At 41.8% G+C, this 25,690-nt stretch overlaps 1 protein-coding gene across 3 annotated transcripts in view; it reads left to right on the top strand.

The window, feature by feature from the left end:
• Positions 1–2,543: 2,543 nt before the first annotated feature.
• Positions 2,544–25,690, top strand: part of nfatc2 (nuclear factor of activated T cells 2) — a 169,813-nt gene continuing 146,666 nt past the window's right edge. For all 3 annotated transcript variants that reach the window (XM_008115601.3, XM_016995453.2, XM_016995452.2), the window contains exon 1: positions 2,544–3,048. Coding sequence is in view for 2 of the 3 variants with exons in the window: in XM_016995453.2 (XP_016850942.1) it covers positions 2,985–3,048 (64 nt within the window). In the remaining variant the exon portion in view is untranslated. The remainder of the gene's footprint in view (positions 3,049–25,690) is intronic.

The following is a 25,690-nucleotide window of genomic DNA, read 5'->3' as shown; positions in this document are numbered from 1 at the left end:
CTGTCCTTAAAAGCATATCCAGTAAGGAAACATTCCTTAAATCTCTCTTTTCCCCCTCCTCGGTGTTCATCCCAAGAGTTAATTCTTCTTCAATCTAGAAAACTAGTTCACTTGACACAAGCACTACATTAGAACAGAAAGGAAATATAGTAATAGCAGCTCGATTGCTGCTGGGGAAAAATGCAGCAGCACATTTTAAGTCCCACTTAAAATGGTTAACCAGGGTTTAATTTCCCTGTACATTTAAAACTGTGAGCCCAGTGGTCTATGCTCCTGTGAAAGCAAATCCCATTGAATGCAGTGGGTCTTACTGCCAACTAAACATGGGATTCTTGTTTAAGCTTAGGCCATAAAAGTAAAGACTTGCCAAAAGATCTTGAGTCATAGAGAACAGTACAACGTAATGACCAGTGTTAGTTTAGGACTAGAGACTCAACTTCAAGTCCCCCTTCAACCACAAATATCACCCTGAAACCAGTCATTCTCTCCTCATAAGGCATAGCCACATTGCACATTTCCAGCACTCTCTTGTTTTAACTGTTACTGCTGCATCCTCTGGAAATGCTTGGATTTGTGGTTTGTTGAGTGACAGCTGAGACTTCTGCCTGAATTATGTGCTAGACCTCTCTATCAGAGCAGTCTTAAGAGTGCATTTTCACTGTAAAATTGATGCAGTTTGGCACCTATCTAACATGGTTCAATAATATGGAATCATTGGAGTTTTAATGTTAAAAAGTCTTTAGCCTTCTCTGCCAAAGAGTGCTGGTGCCTCATCAAACTACAGATTTCAGGACCCCATGGAATAAGCCATGGCAGGTATAGAGGTATGAATCTGGTATAACTGTGCCATGTGGAGATACCCAGAGGCTAACTGATTTTGTAAGATTGTTAAAATGGAGAGAGAAGTCTCAAACATCCTCACAGCCTTGAATTCCTTGGCGGTAATGACAAATAGAAATAGTTTTTGTGTGTGTGGTTTATTTGATCTAACCCTTTTAGATTAAATATGCCACACATAGCTTGATAGAGGTAGTTATGACAATGACACAAATAATGTGATAAACACCATGTATGCGTTTCAGGACAAGGGAACCAGCATAGTGTAGTCTGGGTATCGAACAATGACTCTGGAGGCCGTGGTTTGTGTCAATTCTGGAAACTCACTGGGTGACCCTGGACAAGTGCCACTCTCTCCGACTCAGAGAAAGGTGATGGCAAACCTCTCCTGAACACATCTTGCATGATGGTCACCATGGATCAGAAAAGACTTGAAGGCACACAAAGACAAGAAGTTTCATGCAGAGGGAAAACAAATGCTCCATTTGTGTTGGAGAAAGGTACATTTTGAAAGCTTTCTCTTCAATTAAAGCCTAAAAAGAAAGGAAGGGAGGGAGAAAATATGACTCTGGAGAGCAGGGTCTGAATCCCTACTCAGCTATGAAAACCCACTGGGTAACTTTGGACAGCAGAACACATCATGCGACATGCGGGGCTTGATGAATCCAAGGCTGGAGTTAAAATTGCTGGAAGAAACATTAACAACCTTAGATATGCAGATTCTGATGGCTGAAAGTGAGAAGGAGTCAAGGAGCCTTATAACCAAGGTGAAAGAAGAAAGTGCAAAAGCTGGCTTGAAGTTAAACGTAACAAAACTAAGATTATGGCAACCACACTGATTGATAACTGGCAAATAGAGGGAGAAAATGTGGAGGCAGTGTAGACTTTGGGTGCAAAGATTACTGCAGACGCAAACTGCAGCCAGGAAATCAGAAGACATTTACTTTTTGGGAGGAGAGCAATGACCAATCTCGATAAAATAGTGAAGAGTAGAGACATCAAACTGGCAATGAAGGCCAGTTAATCAATGTTATTCCCCATAGTAAGAAGACCATGAGGAGATCATACCAGTCCATACTCCAAGAAATAATGCCTGGGTGCTCACTGGAGGGAAGGATATTAGAGGCTAAAATAAAGAAGATAGGAAAGCTTGAAGAAATAATGATGCTGGGGAAAATGGAAGGAAAAAGGAAGAGGGGCTGACCAAGGGCAAGGTGGATGGATGATATCCTTGAAGTGACTGTCTTGACCTTGAAGGGGCTGGCCGGTCCATGAGGTCAGGAAGAGTCGGAAGAGACTGAAGGAATAAACAACAACTTTGGGCAAGTGGCACTCTCTTGGTCTCAGATAAAGGCAATGGCAAACCTCTCCTGAACCAGGCCAGCTTAGAAAACCCAGTGAGAAACGACCTGAAGGAGCCAAAGGGCAAGAAGTTTCAGGCCAAGGGGAAACAAGCGTTCAACTTGCACTGGACTGGGTCCCTGGGAGAAAGAAAGAGAGAAAGAAGGAAGGAAAGAAAGAACCATTCCTGCCCTGGTGTGTTCTCTCCTCTCCTTCCCCTCTTTGGCACTGCTCAACAATCGGGCGCTTGTGTTTCAGAGGAGAGAGAGAAATTGAGAAATTGAGAGAGAGGGAGAGAGCGAGGGAAGCCGCAGGGCCGCCTCTTGGCTCCGTGGCGGGCGACGTCATGGATTCCTGCGTGTGGAAGTTTGCAGGAAAGCCCTCCGTTGAGGCGATGGAGCCGGTCCAAGGGTTTCCATGGCGCCGGGCATAAACAGGAGGAAACAGTGAGGGAATCCCGTTATTTTACAGCATTCAACGACTATAAACACTCCGCGCCGGGAAGGAAGTGGCCTTTCCCTCTCGGGGAACTCGGAGCGCGGCGGAGCAGAGGGAAGACAGACAGACAGAAAGAAAGAAAGCAGGAGCCCCACGCGAGAAGGAGACCGCGGGTGGAAAGAAGGAAGGAAAGAAGGAAGGAAAGAAGGAAGGAAAGAAGGAAAATAGGAAGGAAGGGGCGACGATGCTCGAAAGAAGACGCCTCTGTAGATAGAGAGGGAAGGCCTTTCCCCCCTCTTGACCATAACAGCTTTGTTTATAGTTAACAATATTATTTTTTATTAAATATATTATATATAATTACCCAAATGCAGAGAGAAACCGCGTGCCGGCTGGTACACTATCACCACATCATGAGATCTGTGGATCAAGGTAGAGTCCTTGCAATTTATTTTTTATTCCTTGGCGTATGTCTTGATGTGTCCCTGTCCCCAAGCCCACGTCTTCCCGATGCCCACCAGCCTGGCATGGAGGCAACTTTGCTCTCTCTGCCAGGACTCCCCTCATCTCGCGCTTTCTCTCTTTCTTTCTCGCTCTCTCCTGCCGCTTCTCTCTCGCCGTGGGTGCTTTTTCTTCTTCGGGAAAGGCTGCCCGCAATTTCCTCGTGCCCGCAATTTCACCAAAGCCATGCGAACAGGAGCTGCCAGCCTTTCTCTCCTTCTTTCTCTTCCTTCCGAGTCAATAGACTAGGTTTTCCCTCCCAACAAGGGCATCCCTTATGAAGCGTTTTCTCCATTGAGAGGGATGACGAAGAAGAAAGTCGGAAAGCAGGGATTCCCTGGGAGACAGGCGCACCCTTGTCCTTTTTGGAGAGAGAAAAAAGACCCACTGCCAGGCGAGAGGCGCTAAATGAATGGCATGGGGAGGCTGGGATGCAGTGTCTCCCCCCACCTCAAAATATACCTGAAAGAACTTCCCTCTGTCTTGTTACCCTTAACTGGAGAAATAACATTGCTCCATCCAGAGAGTTTCCTCTTCCCAATCATTAACCAAGTAGCTCGGGAGGTTTAAGTTTAACTCTTGGTGAGCCTCCAAAAAAGGAGCCAGATTTCAAAGATCGAGGAAGGGGGATTTATATCTGGACCTGGGTCGCTGTGAATTTTCTGGGCTGTATGGCCTTGTTCCAGAAGCATTCTCTCCTGACGTTTCGCCCACATCTATGGCAGGCATACTCAGAGGTTGTGATCTCACAAACTCTGAGGATGCCTGCCATAGCTATAGGTGAAACCTCACGTACCTCACAACCTCTGAGGATGCCTGCCATAGATGTGAGCGAAACGCCAGGAGAGAATGCTTCTGGAACATGGCCATACAGCCCGAAAAACTCACAGCAACCCATACATTCATTTGGGTTGCTGTGAATTTTCCTGGCTGTATGGCCTTGTTCCAGAAGCATTCTCTTCTGGCGTTTTACCCACATCTATGCCCAGCATCCTCAGAGATTATAAGGTTTGCTGGAAACTAGTCAAGTGGGGTTTATATACCTGTGGCATGTCCTGGGTGGGAGAAAGAACTCTAGTCTGTTTGAGGCATGTGTGGATGTTGCAGTTGGCCACCTTGATTAGCATTGAATACAGCTTCAAGGTCTGGCTGCTTCCTGCTTGGGGGAATCCTTTATTGGGAGGTGTTAGCTGGCCCTGATTGATTCGTGTCTGGGATGCTCCTGTTTTTTTTGAGTGTTGTTCTTTATTTACTGTCTGATTTTAGAGTTTTTTTAAATACTGGGAGCCAGATATTGTTCATGTTCATGGTTTCCTCCTTTCTGTTGAAATGCTTGTGGATTCCAGTGGATTCTCTGTGTAGTCTGACATGGTGGTTGTTAGAGTGGTGGTTGCTGAGTTTCCAACAAACCTCACAAACTCGGAGGATGCCTGCCATAGATGTGGGCGAAACGTCAGGAGAGAATGCTCCTGGAACATGGCCGTACAGCCCGGAAAACTCACAGCAACCCATGGAAGCCTTTGACAACATATATCTGAACCATCTGGGAAATCACCCGCGACCATTTCTTGGGTGGTCGAGTGGCAACCGTTGCGAAAGATCCACTGTTCCTGAGACCTGTCTGTCTCTGTCTGTGCACATTTGTGTGTATATATATATATATATTAGGATGGGTGAATCCAGATCCTCCTCTCCAGGGCTCTCCTCCTCCCAGCCAGGCGTTGCCCCAAAGAGTGCCAAGTTCTTGGCCGGCGGCCCCGAGCCTGTCTGCATTGACTCCCGAAGACAACGCACAGAGAAGCGCAACTTCTCCAGACGCATCGCTCTGCACTGTAGAATGAAGGCAGCTTGAAACCGCTTTAACTGCCCATGGCTCCATGCTATGGAATCCTGGGGGTTGTAGTTTGGTGAGGTACCATTATTATGTTGTAAACCGCTTTGTATATAAATACAGTAAGTAAATAAATAATAATAATAATACCAGCATTCTTTGGCAGAGAAAACTACAACTCGTAGGATTCGATTTCATCGAACCGCGGAAACTATAGTGTTCTTTCTACCGTCAGATCTAATAGGGAATGAACCCCCTTCATTCCAGTGATAACAGCGGTGCTCATTCCCACGTGTAATAACCCGTGTCCAGACTCCAGTCCCAACTCGGTCTGTAGGCGTCCCTGTAGGCGTCCCTATTTAACCCCTTTTGATGCCAGGGCTCAATGTTAGGGAATCCTGGGATTTATAGTTTCACAAGAAGGCTGGGGGCCTCAGCAAACTACAACTCCCGGGATGCCATAGCAGGGGGAGCACGGGATTGATCCGAAGGTGAAAACGCAGCCCGATACTTTCACGTGGCAAGTTGGCACCCATCTTTTGGATTGGGCAAAGGGTGGTCCAGAAAAAAATAGTCTAATCACCCTGACATTCAATAGCTAAGGCTTCACTTCACATCCGCGTAACAATAATGAGTCGGATCATCTCTCCCCGACAAAAAAAAAAGATATATAAGATCCGCTTTTGAGGTTTGCCTGTATCGCTTCCCTGGCTTCAGTGGGAGAAGGAAGAGTTAAAGGGATCGCATTGGGCGGAGCCTGAAAGGGTCACGCGAGAAAGGAGGAAAGCTAGAGGCATCCCACGGCGCTGCCCGGCTCCCACGGTTCGGACTGCAACCCGATTTCGGGTTGCAGTCCGAACCGTGGGAGCCGGGCAGCGCCGTGGGATGCCTCCTCCCTTCCTCTCCCTTCCTCTCCTCTCTGAAGATCACACAAACCATAAAAACCCTGGTGCACATTAAGGCCTTTCTTTCGCACACGTTTGTGGGAGTTTGTTGCTTGGCTGACAGAGTTTGAAGCTAGCTTTGAACTGCATTAAGAGATCAATCTAGATGGGTCCTCCTGAGATAAATAGTCCACTACACACTATACCTTAAACCGCTGAGCTGCTCAACTTGCTGACCGAAAGGTCGGTGGTTCGAATCCGGGGAGCGGGGTGAGCTCCCGCTGTTAGCCCCAGTTTCTGCCAACCTAGCAGTTCGAAAACATGCAAATGTGAGTAGATCAATAGGTACTGCTCCGGTGCGGAGGTAACGGCGCTCCATGCAGTCGTGCCAGCCACATGATCTTGGAGGCGTCTATGGACAACGCTGGCTCTTCAATTCAGCTGAGCACCAACCCCCAGAGTCAGACACGACTAGACTGAATATCAGGGGAAAACCTTTACCTTTACACACTCAAAAAATCCAAAATATTGTCCACGTGGGTGACAGAAATAATGATACCTTTTCTTCCAGTGGATCGGCGTAATAATAATAATAATAACAACAACAATAATAAATGTTTTTATACCCCGCCACCATCTCCCAGAGGGACTCACAAAGAACTCAAGGTGCAACATGCAAAATACAAAAAGTGCAAAACAATAACATAAAAGCAGCCAGCATAAACATTACAACTTCACAGTGCCCCGATTAGGTAAAGGTAAAGGTTTTCCCCTGATATTAAGTCTAGTTGTGTCTGACTCTGGGGGTTGGTGCTCATCTCCATTTCTAAGCCAAAGAGCCGGCGTTATTGGTAGACACCTCCAAGGTCATGTGGCCAACATGACTGCATGGAGTGCCATTACCTTCCCGTCGGAGCGGTACCTATTGATCTACTCACGTTTGCATGTTTTTGAACTGCTAAGTTGGCAGAAGCTGGGGCTGACAGCAGGAGCTCACCCCTCTCCCCGGATTCAAACTGCTGACCTTTTGGTCAGCAAGTTCAGCAGCTCAGCAATGTAACCCACTGTGCAACCCCTGATTAAAAACAGTAAAATGCAGTGGTTGCTGCTGGTAGCAACAACAGTAATCAATCTCATTCTATAGTAAAGTGCTTGATAAAGAATCAGAAGGTCCTCATATATGTTCATCAAGAATCTAAATATGGTCAAAGGCTTGTAGGAAAAGCCATGTTTTCAATCGTGCGTGGAAGGCTTGGAACAGAGGTCCCCAAACTAAGGCCCGGGGGCCAGATGCGGCCCATCGAAGCCATTTATCTGGCCCCCACGGCACAAGGCCAGAAGGGGGTTGGGCTAAATGACCCAAGGGGGCTCTTCTTCCCTTATAACCCTTATTATTATTATTATTTATTAACATTGAGGCTGGTTGGCCATCTGTCAGGGATGCTTTGCTTGTGCTTTTAGTGCACAGAGGCAGAAGCGGGTTGGACTAAATGGCCCAAGGGGTCTCTTCCAACCCTCTTTATTATTATTATTATTATTATTATTATTATTATTATTATTATTATTATTTATTGCTCGGTGGCCAACTATAGTCTGGCCTTCCAATGGTCCAAAGGATCGTGAACTGGCCCCCTGCTTAAATAGTTTGGGGACCCCTGGCTTGGAAGGTGGGGACTAACCTGCTCTCCCTTCGGAGGGCATTCCAAAGCGGGGGAGCCACCATCGAGAAGGCCCCTCTCGCATCCCCACCAACTGTACTTAAGATGGAGATGGGACTGAGAGGAGGGCCTCCCCCGGTAGATCTTAACGCCCGTGCAGATTCATAGAAAGAGGTCTTGAAGATAGGTTGGATCCGAAGCATTTGAAACTTTGTTTCATGCATAAAATTATTTTTCTAAATTGTACACAATTACCTTCAGGCTATATGTATAATATGAAACACAAATGGATTTTGTGTTTAGACATGGCAATGGCATTAAAGTAGACCCAAGGCTGGAAGGGCAGCTAAAGATTGATTTAATATGTTGTTATTATATGCCTTCAAGATATTTCTGACTCTGTGAAGGCAAACCTATAATGCGGTTTTCTTGGCAGAATTTGTCAAAGGGTTTTGCTCTTGCCTTCCTCTGGGGCGGAGAAAGTGTGACTTGCTCAAGCTCATCCAGTAGAGATTCAAACCCAAGTCCTCAGGGTCCCAGTCGAAACTACTAAATCATGCTGGCTTCTATGTACATGAACCAAACTGAATGTATGGGTTGATGTGAGTTTTTCGGGCTGTATGGCCATGTTCCAGAAGCATTCTCTCCTTGCGTTTCACTCACATCTATGGCAGACATCCTCAGAGGTTGTGAGGTATGTGAGGTTTCACTATGGCAGGCATCCTCAGAGGTTGTGAGGTATGGCAGGCATCCTCAGAGCTTGTGAGATCTCTCACAACCTCTGAGGATGTCTGCCATAAATGTGGGCAAAACATTAGGAGAGAATGCTTCTGGAACATGGCCATACAGCCCAGAATACTCACAGCAACCTAGTGATTCCAGCCATGAAAGCCTTCAACAAAACTGAATGTGTGTTGTTGGGTGGAATGGGTGTGATAATGTGTGCATGATGTGGTTTTGTTCCTCAAGTTCCCGTTAAACTTTTTCATAAGATCTACATATTGGACAAGGACTCTGGAAAACAAGGGTTTGAATCCCTGCTCAGCCATGGAAACCAAGTCTTTAGTAGATCACACTCTCTCAACCTCAGTGGAAGGCAATGGCAAAGAGACCCAAAATAGAAAGCTGAACCCGGTCCTTCTAAAAAACCACAGCTTGGATCAATGTACTTCTGGGCACTACAACTCCCAGAATTTGCTGGTCTTACTGATTGAAGGATTCTTAGGAGTTGTAGTTCAAAAAACTTCTCTGACCTCTGGTAAAAACACAAGGCAGTGGCTCTATGCACGCTGTTCTGCCCCCCTAAAGTGCAAAAATGGATTCACCTTTCCAAATATTTATTCCCCCTTTCCTTCTCAAGAAGAGATAACCTATGGTGTTGTTCACACAAGTAGGCACAATGTAGCTGGGGTGGGCAGTGGATGAATGGGCCTGAGTATTTCAAAGAAGATTGACAGAAACAATCCTTAAGTAAGGAAGGCTGCTTGCACAATTTGTCCACTCTTTGTTAATTAAATTGGAAAAAAATGCTCACTTTTATCCAGAAGCAAGTGTTGAAAGAATGGCTAGACGCCGTCTCACACTTCTGTTATTCTACCAAAGTGCAATTGAGTAATACAAAAATGCATCTGAGGAAATAGTCTACAGAAACACATGCTACTAACTTCTTTCTCGAAGGTGCTACAAGATCCCTTTGCTTACAAAAATAATACTTAGCCTTAATTTACAGTATAAAATCTAGCATCTGTGTTTCTGGGTGTGAAAGGCATGTTATGGACACATGTTGTGACAAATCCTACGACAGCAGTTTACTAGTAGTTAGTATGATTCCTGTTTTGCAAGTGAGGCACTGAAATCGAAAAAGATATGCATTGCCCAAGACAGAGTGCCGATTTTAGAGCTGAGCTGAGATAAAACTGAGGTCTTACAAGCTTGTAGCTCACGCTCAGCTATACACCAGCCTTCTCCAAATGGGATGACTAAAATTCCCTTTCTCTTTAGCCAATATGAATGAGAGCTGGGAATAGTAGTACAGCAGACCCTTGGTATTTGCTGGGTTTGGTTTTAGGATTTCTGGAGATACCGAAATACATGGATGCTCAACTTCCATTGTATACAAGAGAGTAGAATAATGGTGTTTCTCATATAAAATGGCAAAACGCCGATTTCCTGTTTGGAAATACACACATACACATGCACACACAGAGGATCTAAATAGTTTAATCTATGGATTCAGAATCCATAGCCATGGAAAGGCAACAGTTACAGGTCTAGTATTTCTTATTCAAAATGCGTGGGACCAAAATTATTTTGGATTCTGGAATTTTTTTATTTTGGAATATATTTGCATTTGAGATATCTTATAGATGGGAGCTAAACCAAAATACAAAATTAATTTATGATGCATATACATCTTCAAAACATAGCCTGGAGATACACAATAATTATAATCAGTTTGTCCATGAAACAAAATGTGTCTGAATCAAGAGAAAGTAAAGGTGTCACTTTCTTAGTCATCCATGGGGACAATATTGAATTTTGGATTTTCAGATAAGAGATGATTAACCTGTAAGAATAGAAGTAGTATTTGTTGTTATTGTTGTTGTTATCATCATCATCATCATCATCATCATCATCATCATCATCATCATCATAAGAAATGTAGTCCCGATACATCTGAAGTGCATCTGTTTAAGGAAAGTTATATCACAATTTCATTATTGCCTTTAGATGGTGATGAATACTGCTTTATATATTCTTTGGCTTAACATGGCAATAAATCCTGTTGAAATTAATAAAATTCTCAACAATCCATTTAGGATCTGCTTGTGTGAATCACATGCTTAATCTTAGAAAAACCCCATGATAGGTTCACCTTATGGTTAAATTGGAAATGACTTGAAGGCATATAACAACGATTGAAAATAAAACATAACTAATTACCAGAACAGGATTGTTAATATACTTATCAATAATAAAACTATTCACAGATGAAAAATAAACTAAATCTTATATTACTAAACTATGTCATGTAGTAGTAGTAGTAACATTATTTTCTAACTTATGGAAACCATAAGGCAAATCATATTTAGTGGTGGGGACAGGGCTTAGATTTCTAGAGAGAACATATTAATCAAATCTGCAAAAGTCAAACCTGTCAATGTGGACAGATTGCATTTTTAATGTCTGTCTGCTAGAAACTTTACAGATAATTTACAACATAAAGTAAAATAGAATTATGTATTTATACCATGGAAAACAGCATAGAAATGATCTTGAACTAAAGTACATGACTCATTACTAACATTTTTGCAATGCAACAACTATGCATTTTAAGGAGGTTTGGGACATAACTGGCTCGGACTAGGATCCAATAACAAATATTGTGTTCACTCTAGTCTCGGCAGTCAGTGAGATGCTGAAAATCCTCAAAGGCATTGCCAGCCACCGAAGGGAGCTGCCTTGAATACCCACCTATTTTGGGAGAAAGGTGAAATGAAAATAGAGTAAAATAAATAAATCCCCTTAGAAGAGAGTTCCACATTATGGAAACAACCACTGAGAAGGCCCTCTCTTACATCCTCACCCATGTTTCTTTAAGGGTTGTAAACCCGACAAAATTCATGGGGTCTCCATAAGTCGACAGGCAATGTGAAGACATAGAGGTTGGAAAGGAAGGCCTCCTCCATAGATTTCAAAGCCCAGGAAAGCTGGTAAAGGGAAATAACTTTGAGAATATAATTTAAATATTTGGTAATAAAGCCCATAAAGCACTGTTAAATGTGTTGTGGGCAACCAGATTGATGATGAATTCAAAAAGGGATGTTTTCATTTCTATTGTATCAACAAGCCAAATTAAGATAGTTGCGGAGCCAGCGTGACATGGTGGTTTGAGCACTGGACTATGACTTTGAAGACCAGAGTTTGAATCCCTGCTCAGCCATGGACTCCCACTCGATGACATTGGGGGAAGGCAAAAGGCAAATCCTCCTTCATTACAATTGGGTGGAAGTTGACCATAGGATCATGCTAGATATTTCTAGAGAGGTGTTTTCTCAGGTTAAAAAATAGCAATCATATCATTTGTGTGTTTTTAATATAATACAGTGTTCCTGTGTTCCTAGCTCCAATTAGAGGCGGTCCAACCATAAGGCGAAATAGGCATTTGCCTGTGGCGCCATCGTCCCGGGGGCACCATCGTCCTGGGAGGAGGGCACCACTCTCCACCTCCTTCCTTCTCTTTCGGGCCTTCCAGCGGCCGCGCTGGGCCTTCTGGCCAGCGCAGACCCACCTTCGCACCACGCAAGCCCACCTTTGGGGCCTTCAGAGATTGTGAGGTCTGTAGGAACTTGGAAGCTAGGTATGTGGGGTTTATATATCTGTAGAAGGTCCAGGGTGGGAGAAAGAACTTTTCTTTGAAGCAGGTGTGAATGTTGTAATTAATCACCTTGATTAGCATTTAATGGCCCTGTGGCTTCAAGGCCTGGCTTCTTCTTGCCTGGGAGAATCTTTTTTTGGGAGGAGTTAGCTGTCCCTGATTGTTTACTGTCTGGATTTCTTCTGTTTTCAGAGTGTTGTTCTTTATTTATTGTCCTGATTTTAGAGGGTTTTTTTTTTAATACTGAGGGCTATCTGGGTTATCTAAGTCCACACTGCCCTATATCCCTGTTCAATCTTTAGTGCTAAATTTGCAAATATAGTAATCCCTACATAACATTACCATGTATTGAACTGCTTTTTCTATTGATTTGTTGTAAAACATGATGTTTTGGTGCTTAATTTTTAAAATCATAATGTAATTTGATGTTTTATAGGCTTTTCCTTTATACTTCCTTATTATCCAACATTTTTGCTTAACCAACGCTTTTATTTTTCAGTGATTGGTTTGGGGGGGGGGGGTGCCAAAATTCTGTTCGCCTACACTTGAAAAATACCTAGGGCCGGCTCTGGCTCCAATGAATATGGAAGGTTGATTGTAGTATTAGTACTGTACACTAATATTAATTTGAAGTTCTCAGGGTTTTTCACATTTAGTTTAAAAAGTGAAATAGTAAAATTTCTTCTCATGCACTATTTATATTGGCAGGTATTTAGAAATGAGATATCAAGCCAGTCTTTCCAAACATACTGAGTAGTGCTAGTGAATCCCTGTTCTTCTGCTTCAGCAGAATCCTTTATTAGCATTATTTTTTAATACGAATGCTTGCGCTTTTCATAAATGGCTTTCATTGCCACCTGCATTGCCACACAATGATTTTGAAACAAAGCTCAAACTGGATATTTATTTATTACATGTATACCTTGTCTTTCTCCTGGGATGGACGTCACAGTGACTTATCCAATCTTAAAATAAAAAATTAGTTTAAAATACTTTATCAAATTGAACTTGGCAGACTTTTTTTGCTCACTTTTCTTTCATGTTGCATAGTGACTTCACTTTGCACTTCATAATGTTCATTTCATCTTAAACCAACAGCAAAGTGCCTGTGGATTTGTTCCACAACGTTTAGTCTCAGATCCAATAATATAGTATTTTATTCCTTATCTGCCCGCAGTTATGTCCTGTAAGATAATGGTAGGAAATGTTTGGTGAACATATGTGGACCAAGGTGTCCTGTTAGGGCCTAGTAGTTCTGGTCTCAAGATGTGCGCTATGTTTTTGTATATTTTATTCGTGCTGATAAATGCTGTTGTTCAGGCCGGATCTACACTGCCATATAATCCGGATTATCTGCTTTGATCTGGATTATATAGGAGACCCCCGGTGACACAATGGGTTAAACCCTTGTGCTGGCAGGACTGCTGACCTGAAGGTTGGTTTGCTGACCTGAAGGTTGCTGGTTTGAATCCAACCCGGGGAGAGCGCGAATGAGCTCCCTTTGTCAACTGCAGCTCTATGCAGGGACACGAGAGAGGCTTCCTACAACGATGGTAAAACACCAAAACATCCAAGCATCTCCTGGACAACGTCCTTGCAGATGGCCAATTCTCTCACACCAGAAGCGACTTGCAGTTTGTCAAGTCACTCCTGATATGGAAAAATCTGGATTATATGAGTTTACACTGCCATATAATATAGTTCAAAGCAGATAATCTAGATTTTATAAGACTGTGTAAATGGGGCCTCATAGAAGACTATGATATTAGGCTTTCCCTCTGGTCTCTTGAGACGTCCACATTTATTTTGCAATATATTGTTTATTTCTCCAGTGTGCACGCCACCCAGTCCCTAAGGATTTTAAGACACAAATGTCTCTTATCAGTCTGTTCATTATGTTAATTAGCTGCCCATTACCAGTTTGGAGTCTCAAGCAGAATGCCTTTTAATTACATTGTCATAGGGTTGCATCTATCTACCGCAATGCAGCCTGACATCTCTTGAACTGCAGCAACACAATGCTATGGAATCATGGAAGCTGTAGCTTTAACTGTATTCCTTCTACAGTGATGCACCTTATAGGCCAGGCATGGGCAAACTTCGGCCCTCCAGGTGTTTTGGATTTCAACTCCTACAATTCCTAACAGCCTACCGGCTGTTAGGAATTGCAGGAGTTGAAGTCCAAAACACCTGGAGGGCCGAAGTTTGCCCATGCCAGCTATAGACTGAAGTCGAACTGGGAGAGATGTCTTCAGCCATTGGTTCAGTGACACTTTAGGCCACTTTAAGGCAGCGGGAAAAGATACAGGGCGCAAGTCGGGTCCTCCATCGTTCCCTGCCTCTCTCTCCGCGGGCGAGTCTCTCTCTCCCCAGGGATGGCTAGTGGCCAGGGGCTGGCCAAGGAGCCCGGCGTGGCGTGGCGTGACTCGGAGGGGCGGGCTCTCCCTTTCCCACCAGCCGGACTGAGACTGGCGGAGCCCCGTCTAGCCACAGGGAAGGCTTTTGGCGCTGCGTGGCCACCAAGGAAAGGAGATCAGAGGAGGAGGAAGGCAGGCAGGCGACAGGGCTGGCCAGAGCAAGAGGCCACAGGAGGAAATGGGCTCTCACCGGTCATTGTGATCTATCTGTTTGCGTATGTGTTCAGAGTAGGGTTTTCATTCTTTTAAAATTCTATCCGATATATGTGTGTGTCTGAATGTGTGTATACACATATACAGGGTGCCCCAAAAGTCGCCATACACAGAGACAATGAAGGAATTGTAACTAAATGCACCTTTATTTACAAAATATTAATTACATTTTTTACAAAACTATTCCGGTATCAAAATAACATATACAGTAGAGTCTCACTTATCCAACATAAACGGGCCGGCAGAATGTTGGATAAGCGAATATGCTGGATAATAAGAAGGTATTAAGGAAAAGCCTATTAAACATCAAGTTAGATTATGATTTTACAAATGAAGCACCAAAACATCATGTTAGACAACAAATTTGACAGAAAAAGTAGTTCAATACGTAGTAATGCTATGTAGTAATTACTGTATTTACGAATTACCAAAATATCACGATGTATTGAAAACATTGACTACAAAAATGTGTTGGATAACCCAGAATGTTGGATAAGTGAGACTCTACTGTATATGTTAGGGTATACACACACCCCGAGCAGACTCTGTTAAGAACTGATCTTAGAAGTACAGTAGAGTTTCACTTATCCAAGACTCACTTATCCAAGGTTCTGGATTATCCAATGCATTTTTGTATTCAATGTTTTCAATATATCGTGATATTTTGGTGTTAAATTTGTAAATACAGTAATTACAACATAACATTACTGCGTATTGAACTACTTTTTCTGTCAAATTTGTTGTATAACATGATGTTTTGGTGTTTAATTTGTAAAATCATAACCTAATTTGTTTAAATGACTTTTCCTTAATCCCTCCTTATTATCCAATAAATTTGCTTATCCAAGGTTCTGCCAGCCCGTTTAGCTTGGATAAGTAAGACTCTACTGTAATATATTATAGGTACCATCATTATCTGTAACTAATAAAAATAATAATGTACTTTATTTATATTCTTCTTTATCTCCCTGGAGAGACTCAGAGCGGATTACAATACACATAGAAGGCAAACATCCAATGCCTTTTTACACAATGAGCAAACAACGACATGCAATACATAGACAAGGTAAAGGCCTTCCCTTTTTCATCTCCGGCATCTGGAGGCGATGTTCAGCTTGGCCATGGGGAGGTGCTCTTGTTCCATTTTTCCTTGTGGAAGAGCCTGTTGTTTGAAGACATCTCTTATTATGTCTCTGGCATGTCTGCATGGGGCACCCTTTTACCACCCGCTGAGGCTGTATCTATTGATCTACTCACGTTAGATGCTTTCGAACTGCTAGGTAGGCAGAAGCTACAGCTAACAGTCGAGAGCTCACCCCAACTCGCGGCTTCGAACTGCCAACCCTCCAGTCAGCAACTTTTTCTGCAGCTAGCGATTTAACCCATGAACTACCAATTCTCTTTGGGGTAATGAAAGTACAGTAGACTCTCAGGCTTCTTCTACACTGCTATATAATCCAGACTATCTGCTTTGAACAGGATTATATGAGTCTACACTGCCATATAATCTAGTTCAAAGCAGATAATCTGGATTTTATATGGCAGTGTAGAAGGGACTTCAGTTAATCCATGGGGATTGGTAGATGCCAGATAAGTGTACTTTCTGGTTCCTTGAGAGTTATTATTTAAAATAGATCTAATTAATACTATATCCCACACTATATGCAACAGCTGTAATGTGATCAGAAATGAATACTACTGTAATTTATTGCATACATTCGTAAGAGAAGGAAATGTTAGATTTCAGTTTGGGATCAGAGAAAATAAAGATACCAAGTAGATTTTTTTCAGTTCAGGCTCATGGACCCTTTGAAAGCCGTGGACCTCTGGTTGAGAACCCCTGCTCTAGCTCAATGTTTTTTCAAATTCAAGATATTTTAGCTTCCAGGATTCCTGACTGGTGGCAAAACTGACTGGGACTTCTGGGAGTGGGAGTCTAAAACTTATTGAGTTTTGTACATTGGATATAGTTTTAGAAGCAACAACTCAACTGAGCAGCCACTGAGCCCACTTGGGGATCAGCTAGTGGACCTACTTGGGGGTTGGCAGGTGCTCATATTTTAAGTACTTGAGACAACCCAGTGGCTGGATAGCATCAACACAGTCCAGCATCACCAAAACCAGTTTAGAGCAAAGATCAAAAGAATGGGGTGAGGTAGGTGCAATCCCCTGTCTTTGCGTTATTTAATCCCTGGAAAATTTAGATGGCAATGTAAACAGCCTTCTCTCTCATTACAGTGAATGGACTCTGTGTGTTGTGTCATGGCTAAACATTGACAGTTGTCCTGTGCTACAGAGTCAATTGGTATTAGTGATTTTGATATATTTTTTTCTATTAGTTTGGTAGATTGAGGCTGAAAAAATATATGAAGGCAGGGAGTGGACCGGAGGAGGGAAATTTTCACTGTTGCTCGCTCGCTTGTGCAGCTCTCATAGCTTGGAGGGGTGGGAGATGGTTTGCACGTGTATTGTATGATTGTGTGTCTACTCTCATATAATCCCCAGGAATCTATTGACATTGCATATCTGATTCAGGACCCCATTTGACAGGCAATTGGGAACTTGATCAGTTGGCATGAATTGTTTGGGTAGAATTAGTTTTTAGGGGCCCAGTTTTATCATTAGTTATGAGCACATGCTGGATCATCTCAATGAAAGGGAAGGAATTGCTTGCTGCATACCATCTGCTCCATTTTTAGTCAGCAATAAAACCTATAGCAGCAATGATAGCAGTGTTTGACACTAAATAAACCTTTTGGGAGACTTGGAACTTACACTCAGTTCCAGAACAAAAGCATAGTGAAAGATGACTACTCTATATGTCAATTTTAAAAAGTATATGGTTGTGCTTGGACTATATGATTTAGGCTAGGGATGCAAATAATGTGTCAAACACACGTTAGGCCAGGGGTTCTCAACCTGTGGATCCCCAGTTGTTTTGATCTACAACTCCCAGAAATCTCAGCCAGTTTACCAGCTGTTAGAATTTCTGGGAGTTGAAGGCCAAAACATCTGGGGACCCACACGCTGAGAACCACTGTGTTAGAAGTTGCTGCTAACGGTGAGAGAAATAAGGTGTTTTGGACTCCAGTTTCTGCCAACCTAGCAGTTCGAAAACATGCCAATGTGAGTGGATCAATAGGTACCGCTCTGGCGGGAAGGTAACAGTGTTCCATGCAGTCATGCCGACCACATGACCTTGGAGGTGTCTACGGACAACGCCGGCTCTTCGGCTTAGAAATGGAGATGAGCACCAACCCCCAGAGTCAGACATGACTGGACTTAATGTCAGGGGAAACCTTTACCTTTTTTATACTGCCATATAATCCAGTTCAAAGCATATATTCTAGATTTTATCTGGCTGTGTAGAAGGGGTCTTAGTCCACATCTAGTCACAATAAAACAAGCTTGTTTTTTTTCTCTGTTTCAAAATATTTGAACAAGTGTACATTTTGTTGTTGTTTTTAAAAAGATAAATAAATTTAGACGAATAAAATGTCATAAACCATCTCAATAGGATTTACTTTTGAGATTACATTCTTAGAAGAATTGTATCCCTAAATTCCAGATGCTCGATGTCTTTGACTCCCAATTCATTGCCTAAGAAGATTCATATTCAAGGTAGAATGGATGGGAGCTGAATTGAACAAACCCTTTTGCTCAAGTAAAATAATTTCATCATCCACCTCTTTAGAGAACAGGCCTGGGATAATAATATCTTATGAAGCCTTTTCCACTATTTGGCTTAATAGATATATATTTTTATTACGATATGTACATTCCATTGGTTTTCAAGGCTGCCTTCAGCATTTTTAATGGGAACATGGAGATTATGAGCAATTTTTCCATTGGCTTTTCCTACCCAAACCACACTGTACTTCAGATTGGGAGAAATATCTCTGACTCAAACTGACCCCAAAACTGACTTTTTGAAAAACTGACCTGAAATGACATCCTTGTGCAAGGGGTGGGTTGGTGAGTGGGTGGGTCTTCCATCTGCTTGTTTTGAGCTGTATTTATTTTTCATGGGTCTAACTCTGAGCAGTAAGATGCAATATGCTCTCAAATGATAGTTCTTCTCACTTTTCTAGCACTCCACCTTTATGCAAATTGAATTCAGATCAGATCAGTGTGTGAATACTTTTTCCTAGAGTCTATCACTTTCTATGCCATTGTCTCTGAAACAGAAGACAACTAAGAGTTCATCTACACCAGTGGTTCCCAACCTTTGGGCCTCCAGGTGTTTTGGCCTTCAGCTCCCACAGGTCCTAACAGCTGGTAAGCTGGCTGGGATTTCTGGAGGCCCAAATGTTGGGAATCACTGATCTACACTGTAGAATTAACACTGTTTGACACCACTTTAACTGCCATGGCTCAATTATATGGAATCATAGGAATTGTAGTTTTATAACTTTTCTGCCAAAGAGTGCTGTTGCCTCATCAAACTACAAATGCCAGGATTTCATTACAGCAAAACATTATATTTCCATATCTCAAGCTTCTTACAACATTAGTTCAGATCATAATGTTGCATATATAGATAGGAAATGCAAAATGTTTTACAGCACAGTTCCTGCAAGGCAGAAGATCTCTGGGCAACTCAGGCAAGTGAGCCAAACCACAGTGGAAGTCAAAAGCTTCATGGAATCACTAACCAATACTAATAAACTTCACTGTAACCTTTAATATGGCTGCTAGGTTTTGTTAATGGATTGCTTTTGATGCAACAATGTTGACTCAACAGTTATATGCCATAAATATTTTACTTGATTTTTCTCAGGTGTTTACCATTTCAAACAAACTCTTGAAACTTTAGGTTTGCCCAGGTTACGTAAATACCAACATTCTCCACTCGAGGGCACATTTAAACAAAAGAATACTCACAGTCATCAATCACGTTGACTTTATATAGTCACAAAGTAAAGTACTGTAAACATCATTCATAATTGAATGTATGATTCTGAGTGTGAATCAACATTTTTTTATCAAGGCATCTTCTAAGGAGTCTAAGGCCTAATTCTAATTACCAATTCCAATCAAAGTAGACCAAGTATTAGATCACAGGATGGTCAGCCAACATTTATTGCCTAATTACCCCAAAGGCACCTGATCTCATCTGATCTTGGACACTAAGCAGGGTCAGCCTTGGTTAGCATTTGGATGGGAGACTACCAACAAATACTAGGTGCTGTATATTACTAGTATATTATAGAGTTGGAAGAGACTACAAGGGCTACCCAGTCCAACCACCATTTCTATTAGGGGAAGGAACTGGCAAAACCTCCTCTGATTATTCTTTGTCTAAGAAAAACCATATTAAATTCATGGGGTCACTATAAATCGACAGCTGACCTGAAAGCACATACACACAAACAAGCCAACACTCAATGTAAATCTTGCTAATTCTCCTCCCTTTCTGATTAGCCACTGGATTTGGGATCAAGTGTCCAAGAAAAAAGGTTTAGATAGGGTATGGTGTGTTTTTCCTCTATTGGCTGGGGATGATGAGAAACACAGTCCAAGTCCTGGGTGGTAGATTGGGAAAGGCTACTCTAAGCATCATACCATGGAGGAGAACCATATAGCCCTTCAGATGTTGTGAGACTGCAGCTCCCAGCAATCTTGAATTTTAATTATACCTGATAGGTCTGCTGGAACTTGCAGTCCAATAGCAGCTGAAAGGTTTTGTGACTCTCACCTATATACCACAACATGCGGCTTCTCAAACAATGCTCCTAATGCTTTGCAGCTAATCCTGAATTATTTTTAGTGTACAACAATGGAAGAAAGCCAAGAGCAATTATGACTCACTGACTTTGCAAACAATGAAAGTGCTACTATAGGTGTATACAAAACATAATTATCTCTTAGTTATGGAAAGACTCTCCTGTTAAACAGATATATTTCCCTTTGGTAACTGGTACAGGACTGTATCTCCATTTGCAAGCTGCTTTCCATGTTTTTTTAGATATTTATACAAAAATGTAGATAGTATTGTAGATATTTAAAGCTGTATATTAGGTTAATTTAGGAATTAATGTAAGAACAGTCTTTAAAAATATTTGAATGGCTGTTCTTATTTGAGCTTTTCAGGAGAACATCTATAAATGTTTATTAGCTATCAGTTATATACAGTTAGCCCTCCACATTTGCAGGTTTAACTTCTGCAGATTTGATTTAAAATAATATCTCTAGGAATCTCTAGTTCCTCCAGTGCAGTTTTATGGTCAACTTCTGCCAGAAGTTGGCCATAGAATTATACAGAAAAACATAGAGTTTCCTAGAGAGAATATTTGTCCAGGCATTTGAAGGTCTTCCATTGAGCTTCCATGGTCAATTTCTGGCAAAAATTGACCTAAGAGTCACACTGGAGGACCTAGAGATTTCTAGAGAGGTGTTCTCCTAAGTAAATAAACTAGCATTTCCCCACTTTTGTGTTTAGCCTGCGTCCTGAACCTCAGTGATTGTGGAGGGCTGACTGTATTTAGAATAGGAAATCCTTTGAGCTCATCTAGTCCAGGGGATAGCCTCTCCCACAGCGGTGAGTGTGGTTTTGCTAAAGTGGAAACATATTCAAATATGCATACGCATTAAAATCAATATGATTCATCCTCATACAGATATGGAATATTTAAGTGGATCTTGTGCATACAGTCAGCGAAAAAAGGCTTATATTGCATCTACAGCCAAGTCTGCTCAGAAGTAAGTGCCATTTAAACCAAAAGGGCTTGCTCCCATGTAAAGTATGCGTAAGGTTGGGTTGTTGTGTGTTTTCCGGGCTGTATGGCCATGTTCCAGAAGTATTCTCTCCTGACGTTTCACCCACATCTATGGCAGGCATCCTCAGAGGTTGTGAGGTATATTGGAAAAAAGTAAGCAAGGAAGGTTTATATATCTGTGGAAGGTCCGGGGTGGGAGAAGAAACTCTTGTCTGTTGGAGGCCAGTGTGAATGTTTTAATTCATCACCTTGATTAGCATTAATGGCCTTGCCAAATTCATCTCCTGGCTTCTTCCTGCCTGGGGGAATCTTTTGTTCAGAGGTGTTAGCTGCCCCTGATTGATTTATGTTTGGAATTCCTCTGTTTTCAGAGTGTTGTTCCTTATTTACTGTTCTGATTTTAGACAACACATATGTATAAGGCTGCAATCTGCCATTTCAAGATGTTTGCGATTTTTATTTAGATCTAAGGTACTTAGCCTTTTGCAGAGAGAAAAAAAGGTAGGTCCTTTTCACTAAGTGTTTACATTCTAAACGCTAGTAGAGGGAGATTAGCTCAGAGATGAGTGGTTTTAATAAAGAGCAGAGCAATAAAGAATGTGAAGCATAAAATGAACAAGAGACAACTGGATTAAGAGATTTTGCATGTCTGTTTTGCTAATGAGACATGTATGCTTGTTCATGGTAGACGTGCATCAAACCAGTCATATGATACTGGTTCAGGCAGTTGTACTTTGTTCTGTTGTGTTTCTATGATGCTGATGTATGAGAAGTCATTTGCAAATCTAATACAAATAACAGGGCTTGATTATTGCTCACTGAGGGTCTGAAATGAAGAATGCCCAGGAAAGATGATTAAACATATTCATGTGTAAAATAAGTGATGCAGTATGAACTCCTTTATTTGTGGATTTGATACCCATGGTTTCACTTACCCATCATAAAAAGAATATACAATGCACTGGAACTGTTTGTGCCCTCTCTTGGTGCTCCAGTGCAATTCTATGGTATTTTTCCAGCCCAGGCACAGTCAGTACATAGAGTTTGCTATAATCCATGATTCAGGTATCCATGTGTGTGTATGTCTTGGAATGTATCCTCTGCAAATACAGAGGTTGTACCATATGACTCTTGTAGATAGTAAGTTTTGTACTCATCATACAGAGGGAAATACAATGTGTCATTTGTACTGTGTTAATTTGGATATGATGATATATATGTGCTTGTAGAATGCCTGACATCAGAGCTAAAGAAAAAGTATCTGGGCAAGAGACAAAAAGCAGATGCAAAGAAGTTGAAAACAGTAAGTAATTCTACCAAAATAACAAGTAATGCTTAAAAAAAAAAACAAGGGAAGAAAACCTCAGAAATCCAATAGCCCAATGAAAACATTTCACCTTTGTTGGAGGTAGAAAAGAACAGGTTATGGGAGATTCAGTTTCAGCAGTGCAAAATTTGCAATCAGGCTAATAACTTGCTCTAATTTTAAAAGTTCATGCTGAGCTAGTATGTTATGTAATTCTTAGCATCTTGAGTCAGACTAGAGAGGTGACTCAAGTTCAAACCCCACTCATTAAGGATGAATTTAAGCTAGTCCTAGCTCACAGGGATGTTTTGAGGGTAAAAGAAATAATAAAATATGCATGCCAGCATAGTGCTATGTTCTTCATGTAAGGGGCATATATGCAAAGATATGAAAAGCAAGTGAAACTGAAAGGACTATAATGCTATTAACTTTGGAGATTTCTAACTTTCAGAATCTGAGAAATAAACATGCCAGGATGAGTCAAAACTTCAGAGGAGTCTCTTGAAAGGTAGAACTTGGCAGTGAAAAGGAATAGGTGGGATACTTAAGTAAGACTCAGATATTTGCTTTCATTAGCACATTCCTTCTGTCACTTCCACCAAACATTCTTTCAGTCCTCTTAAAGCTCCGATATGTCATTTAATCTTTTCACCAGTCAAAACATATATTTTCATAAGGATTCCTTTTTTGTGAAGTTGTCTGTCTTCCCTGTAGACCTGGCATGGGCAAACTTTGGCCCTTCGGGTGTTTTGGACTTCAACTCCCACAATTTCTAACAGCCTACTGGCTGTTAGAAATTGTGGGAGCTGAAATCCAAAACACTTCTGCAAATTATTTTTGCTCAGTTTGCAGTCAACAGTGAACAAAGGGAAAAAGTAGGAGAGGAGAGAAAGTCTAAAAGTGGTTGAAAAAGAGGGAAGCCGGTATTATGTGGGACTATCACTGCCAAAACAGAACAGTTGGAGCATATGGAATAATTAAGTTAATGGGTCTTACATCTAAGTAACAATATTTTAAACTGGGCCAGTAGTCATTAGACACTCAGGAACTCTCCTTTGTGGATATATTAAGCCTCATGTGAAAGAAGTTAATGGGCAAGCTATAGAATTTCAATACGAATACAGATGCAAGAGAGCTTGGAATGAACATCCTGTTATCTGGATCGTTCTCTGTTTAAACAGCTAACAAGTAAACTCAGTGAACCTGCTCTTTGCTAGCAATAGCCAAACATTTATAAGATTATTGTATGGAGAATATATCACACTGTCACTTTTATTGAGGATGTGTGTGCTTATACAGATTCCAGATTAATATTTGTTTTTTGTGAGTTCCAGTTTTGTGGGGGAAAGTGTGATATGAATAAATATAATACAGATTGAGCATCCCATATCCAGAATTTCAAAATACTCCAAAATTGTCCGCATAACTGATTGAGATAGTGGCACCTTTTTTTCCTGGTGTTTCAGTGTGCTCCAATTTTAATGCATAGAACGACTAAAACATACTGTGGATAAAATTCCCTTCAGGCTGTGCATATAAGGTGTATATGAAACATCAATAAAATATATATTTAAACTTGGGTCCCATTTCTAAGATATCCCATATATTCCAAAATCCAGGGAGGAAAAAGCTGACATACAAAACACTTCTGATCCCAAGCATTTCGGACAAGGGATATAGTGGACCCTTGGTAACTACTGGGGGTTGTTTCCATGACTTTCTGCAGATACAAAAATCTGTGGATGATAAAGTTCCATTATATGCTTATGAAATTGTGTCCCTGATATAAAATGGCAAAAATCAAGGTTTGCTTTTGGATTTTTAAAAATACTTTCCATCTGTGGATGGTGCCATCCATGTATTTTTAAAAAATTGATGCGGAGGGCTGGCTGTACTCAACTTGCATTAACACACAATCATCCCCACCCTCTCTAACCGTGGGGGTTCCCAGATCTGGAGGCTTTGAAGAGCCTGAGACTGCATCTGCACTGTAGAATGAATGCAGTTTGGCACCACTTTAACTTGCTCAATGATATGCAATGATGGGAGTTGTGGTTTGACAAGGTATTGAGCCATTGCAGTTAAATTGGGGCAAAGTTGCATTGTGGTGTAGAGGGACTCAGAGAAAGACAGAAGTACAGTTAACACTTTTCAGCACACAGAGGTGGAAAGATCTAGGGATCACGGGGCACCAGTGGATGGGAATGTGGATGATGTGGGAGTCAAAGTCGCAATTGCCACCTTCTCAGCTGCTACAGGTGGCAGGAAACTGGAATCTTGAGACAAGGTCATGGCACAAGAAACATGGTGGTGAGTTTTCTACACTGAAAACGTGCATTTTGACACCACTTCAGCTGCCCTGGTTCCATGTTAGGGGATCATGGGACTTTTAGTTTAGTGAGGCACTAGTACTTTTCGCCAGGTAAGACCATGTCCAACTGCAGCTCCCATGATTTCATGGGAGTTAGTGGTGTCAAGCAGCATTGGTTTTACAGTGCATATGCACTCTGAGTTATGCTCCTGCTCTTTTCCCTCTGGGGAGAAAGCTGCGGGGAGGGGAGATGTGTGGCTGTGGGCACAGCTGCTGTTGGGTTGCTGTGAGTTTCCCAGGCAGTATGGCCGTGTTTTCCAGGAAGTATGACCCGAAGCATTCTCTCTTGATGTTTCATCCACATCTGTGGCAGGCATCTTCAGAGTTTGTGAGGTGTTGAGAAGCAGGCAAGTGGGGTTTATAGATTTGTGGAATATCCAGGGTGGGAGAAAGAACTTTTGTTTGCCTGATGCAAATTTAAATGTTGCAATTGGCCAGCTTGATTAGTATTGAATAGTCTGGCAGCTTCAAGGCCTGGCTGTTTTCTGCCTGGGAGAATCCTTTGTTTGGAGGTGTTAACTGGCCCTTGTCTGGAATTTCTCTGGCTTCTGAGTGTTGTTTTTTATTTACTGTCCTGATTTGAGTTTTTTAAATACTGGTAATCAGATTTTGTTCATTTTCATGATTTCCTCCTTTCTGTTGAAATTGTCCACCTGCTTGTGGATCTCAATGGCTTCTCTGTGTAGCCTGACATAGTGACTGTTAGAGTGGTCCAACATTTCTTTGTTCTCCAATAATATGCTGTGTCCAGGTTGGTTCATGAAGTGCTCTGCTATGGCTGACTTCTCTGGTTGAC

Source organism: Anolis carolinensis, chromosome 4 (assembly GCF_035594765.1).
Source record: "Anolis carolinensis isolate JA03-04 chromosome 4, rAnoCar3.1.pri, whole genome shotgun sequence".
NCBI lineage: Eukaryota > Metazoa > Chordata > Lepidosauria > Squamata > Dactyloidae > Anolis > Anolis carolinensis.
Note: the sequence above shows the minus strand (reverse complement) of the source record. Positions and strands in the feature narration are given on the sequence as shown.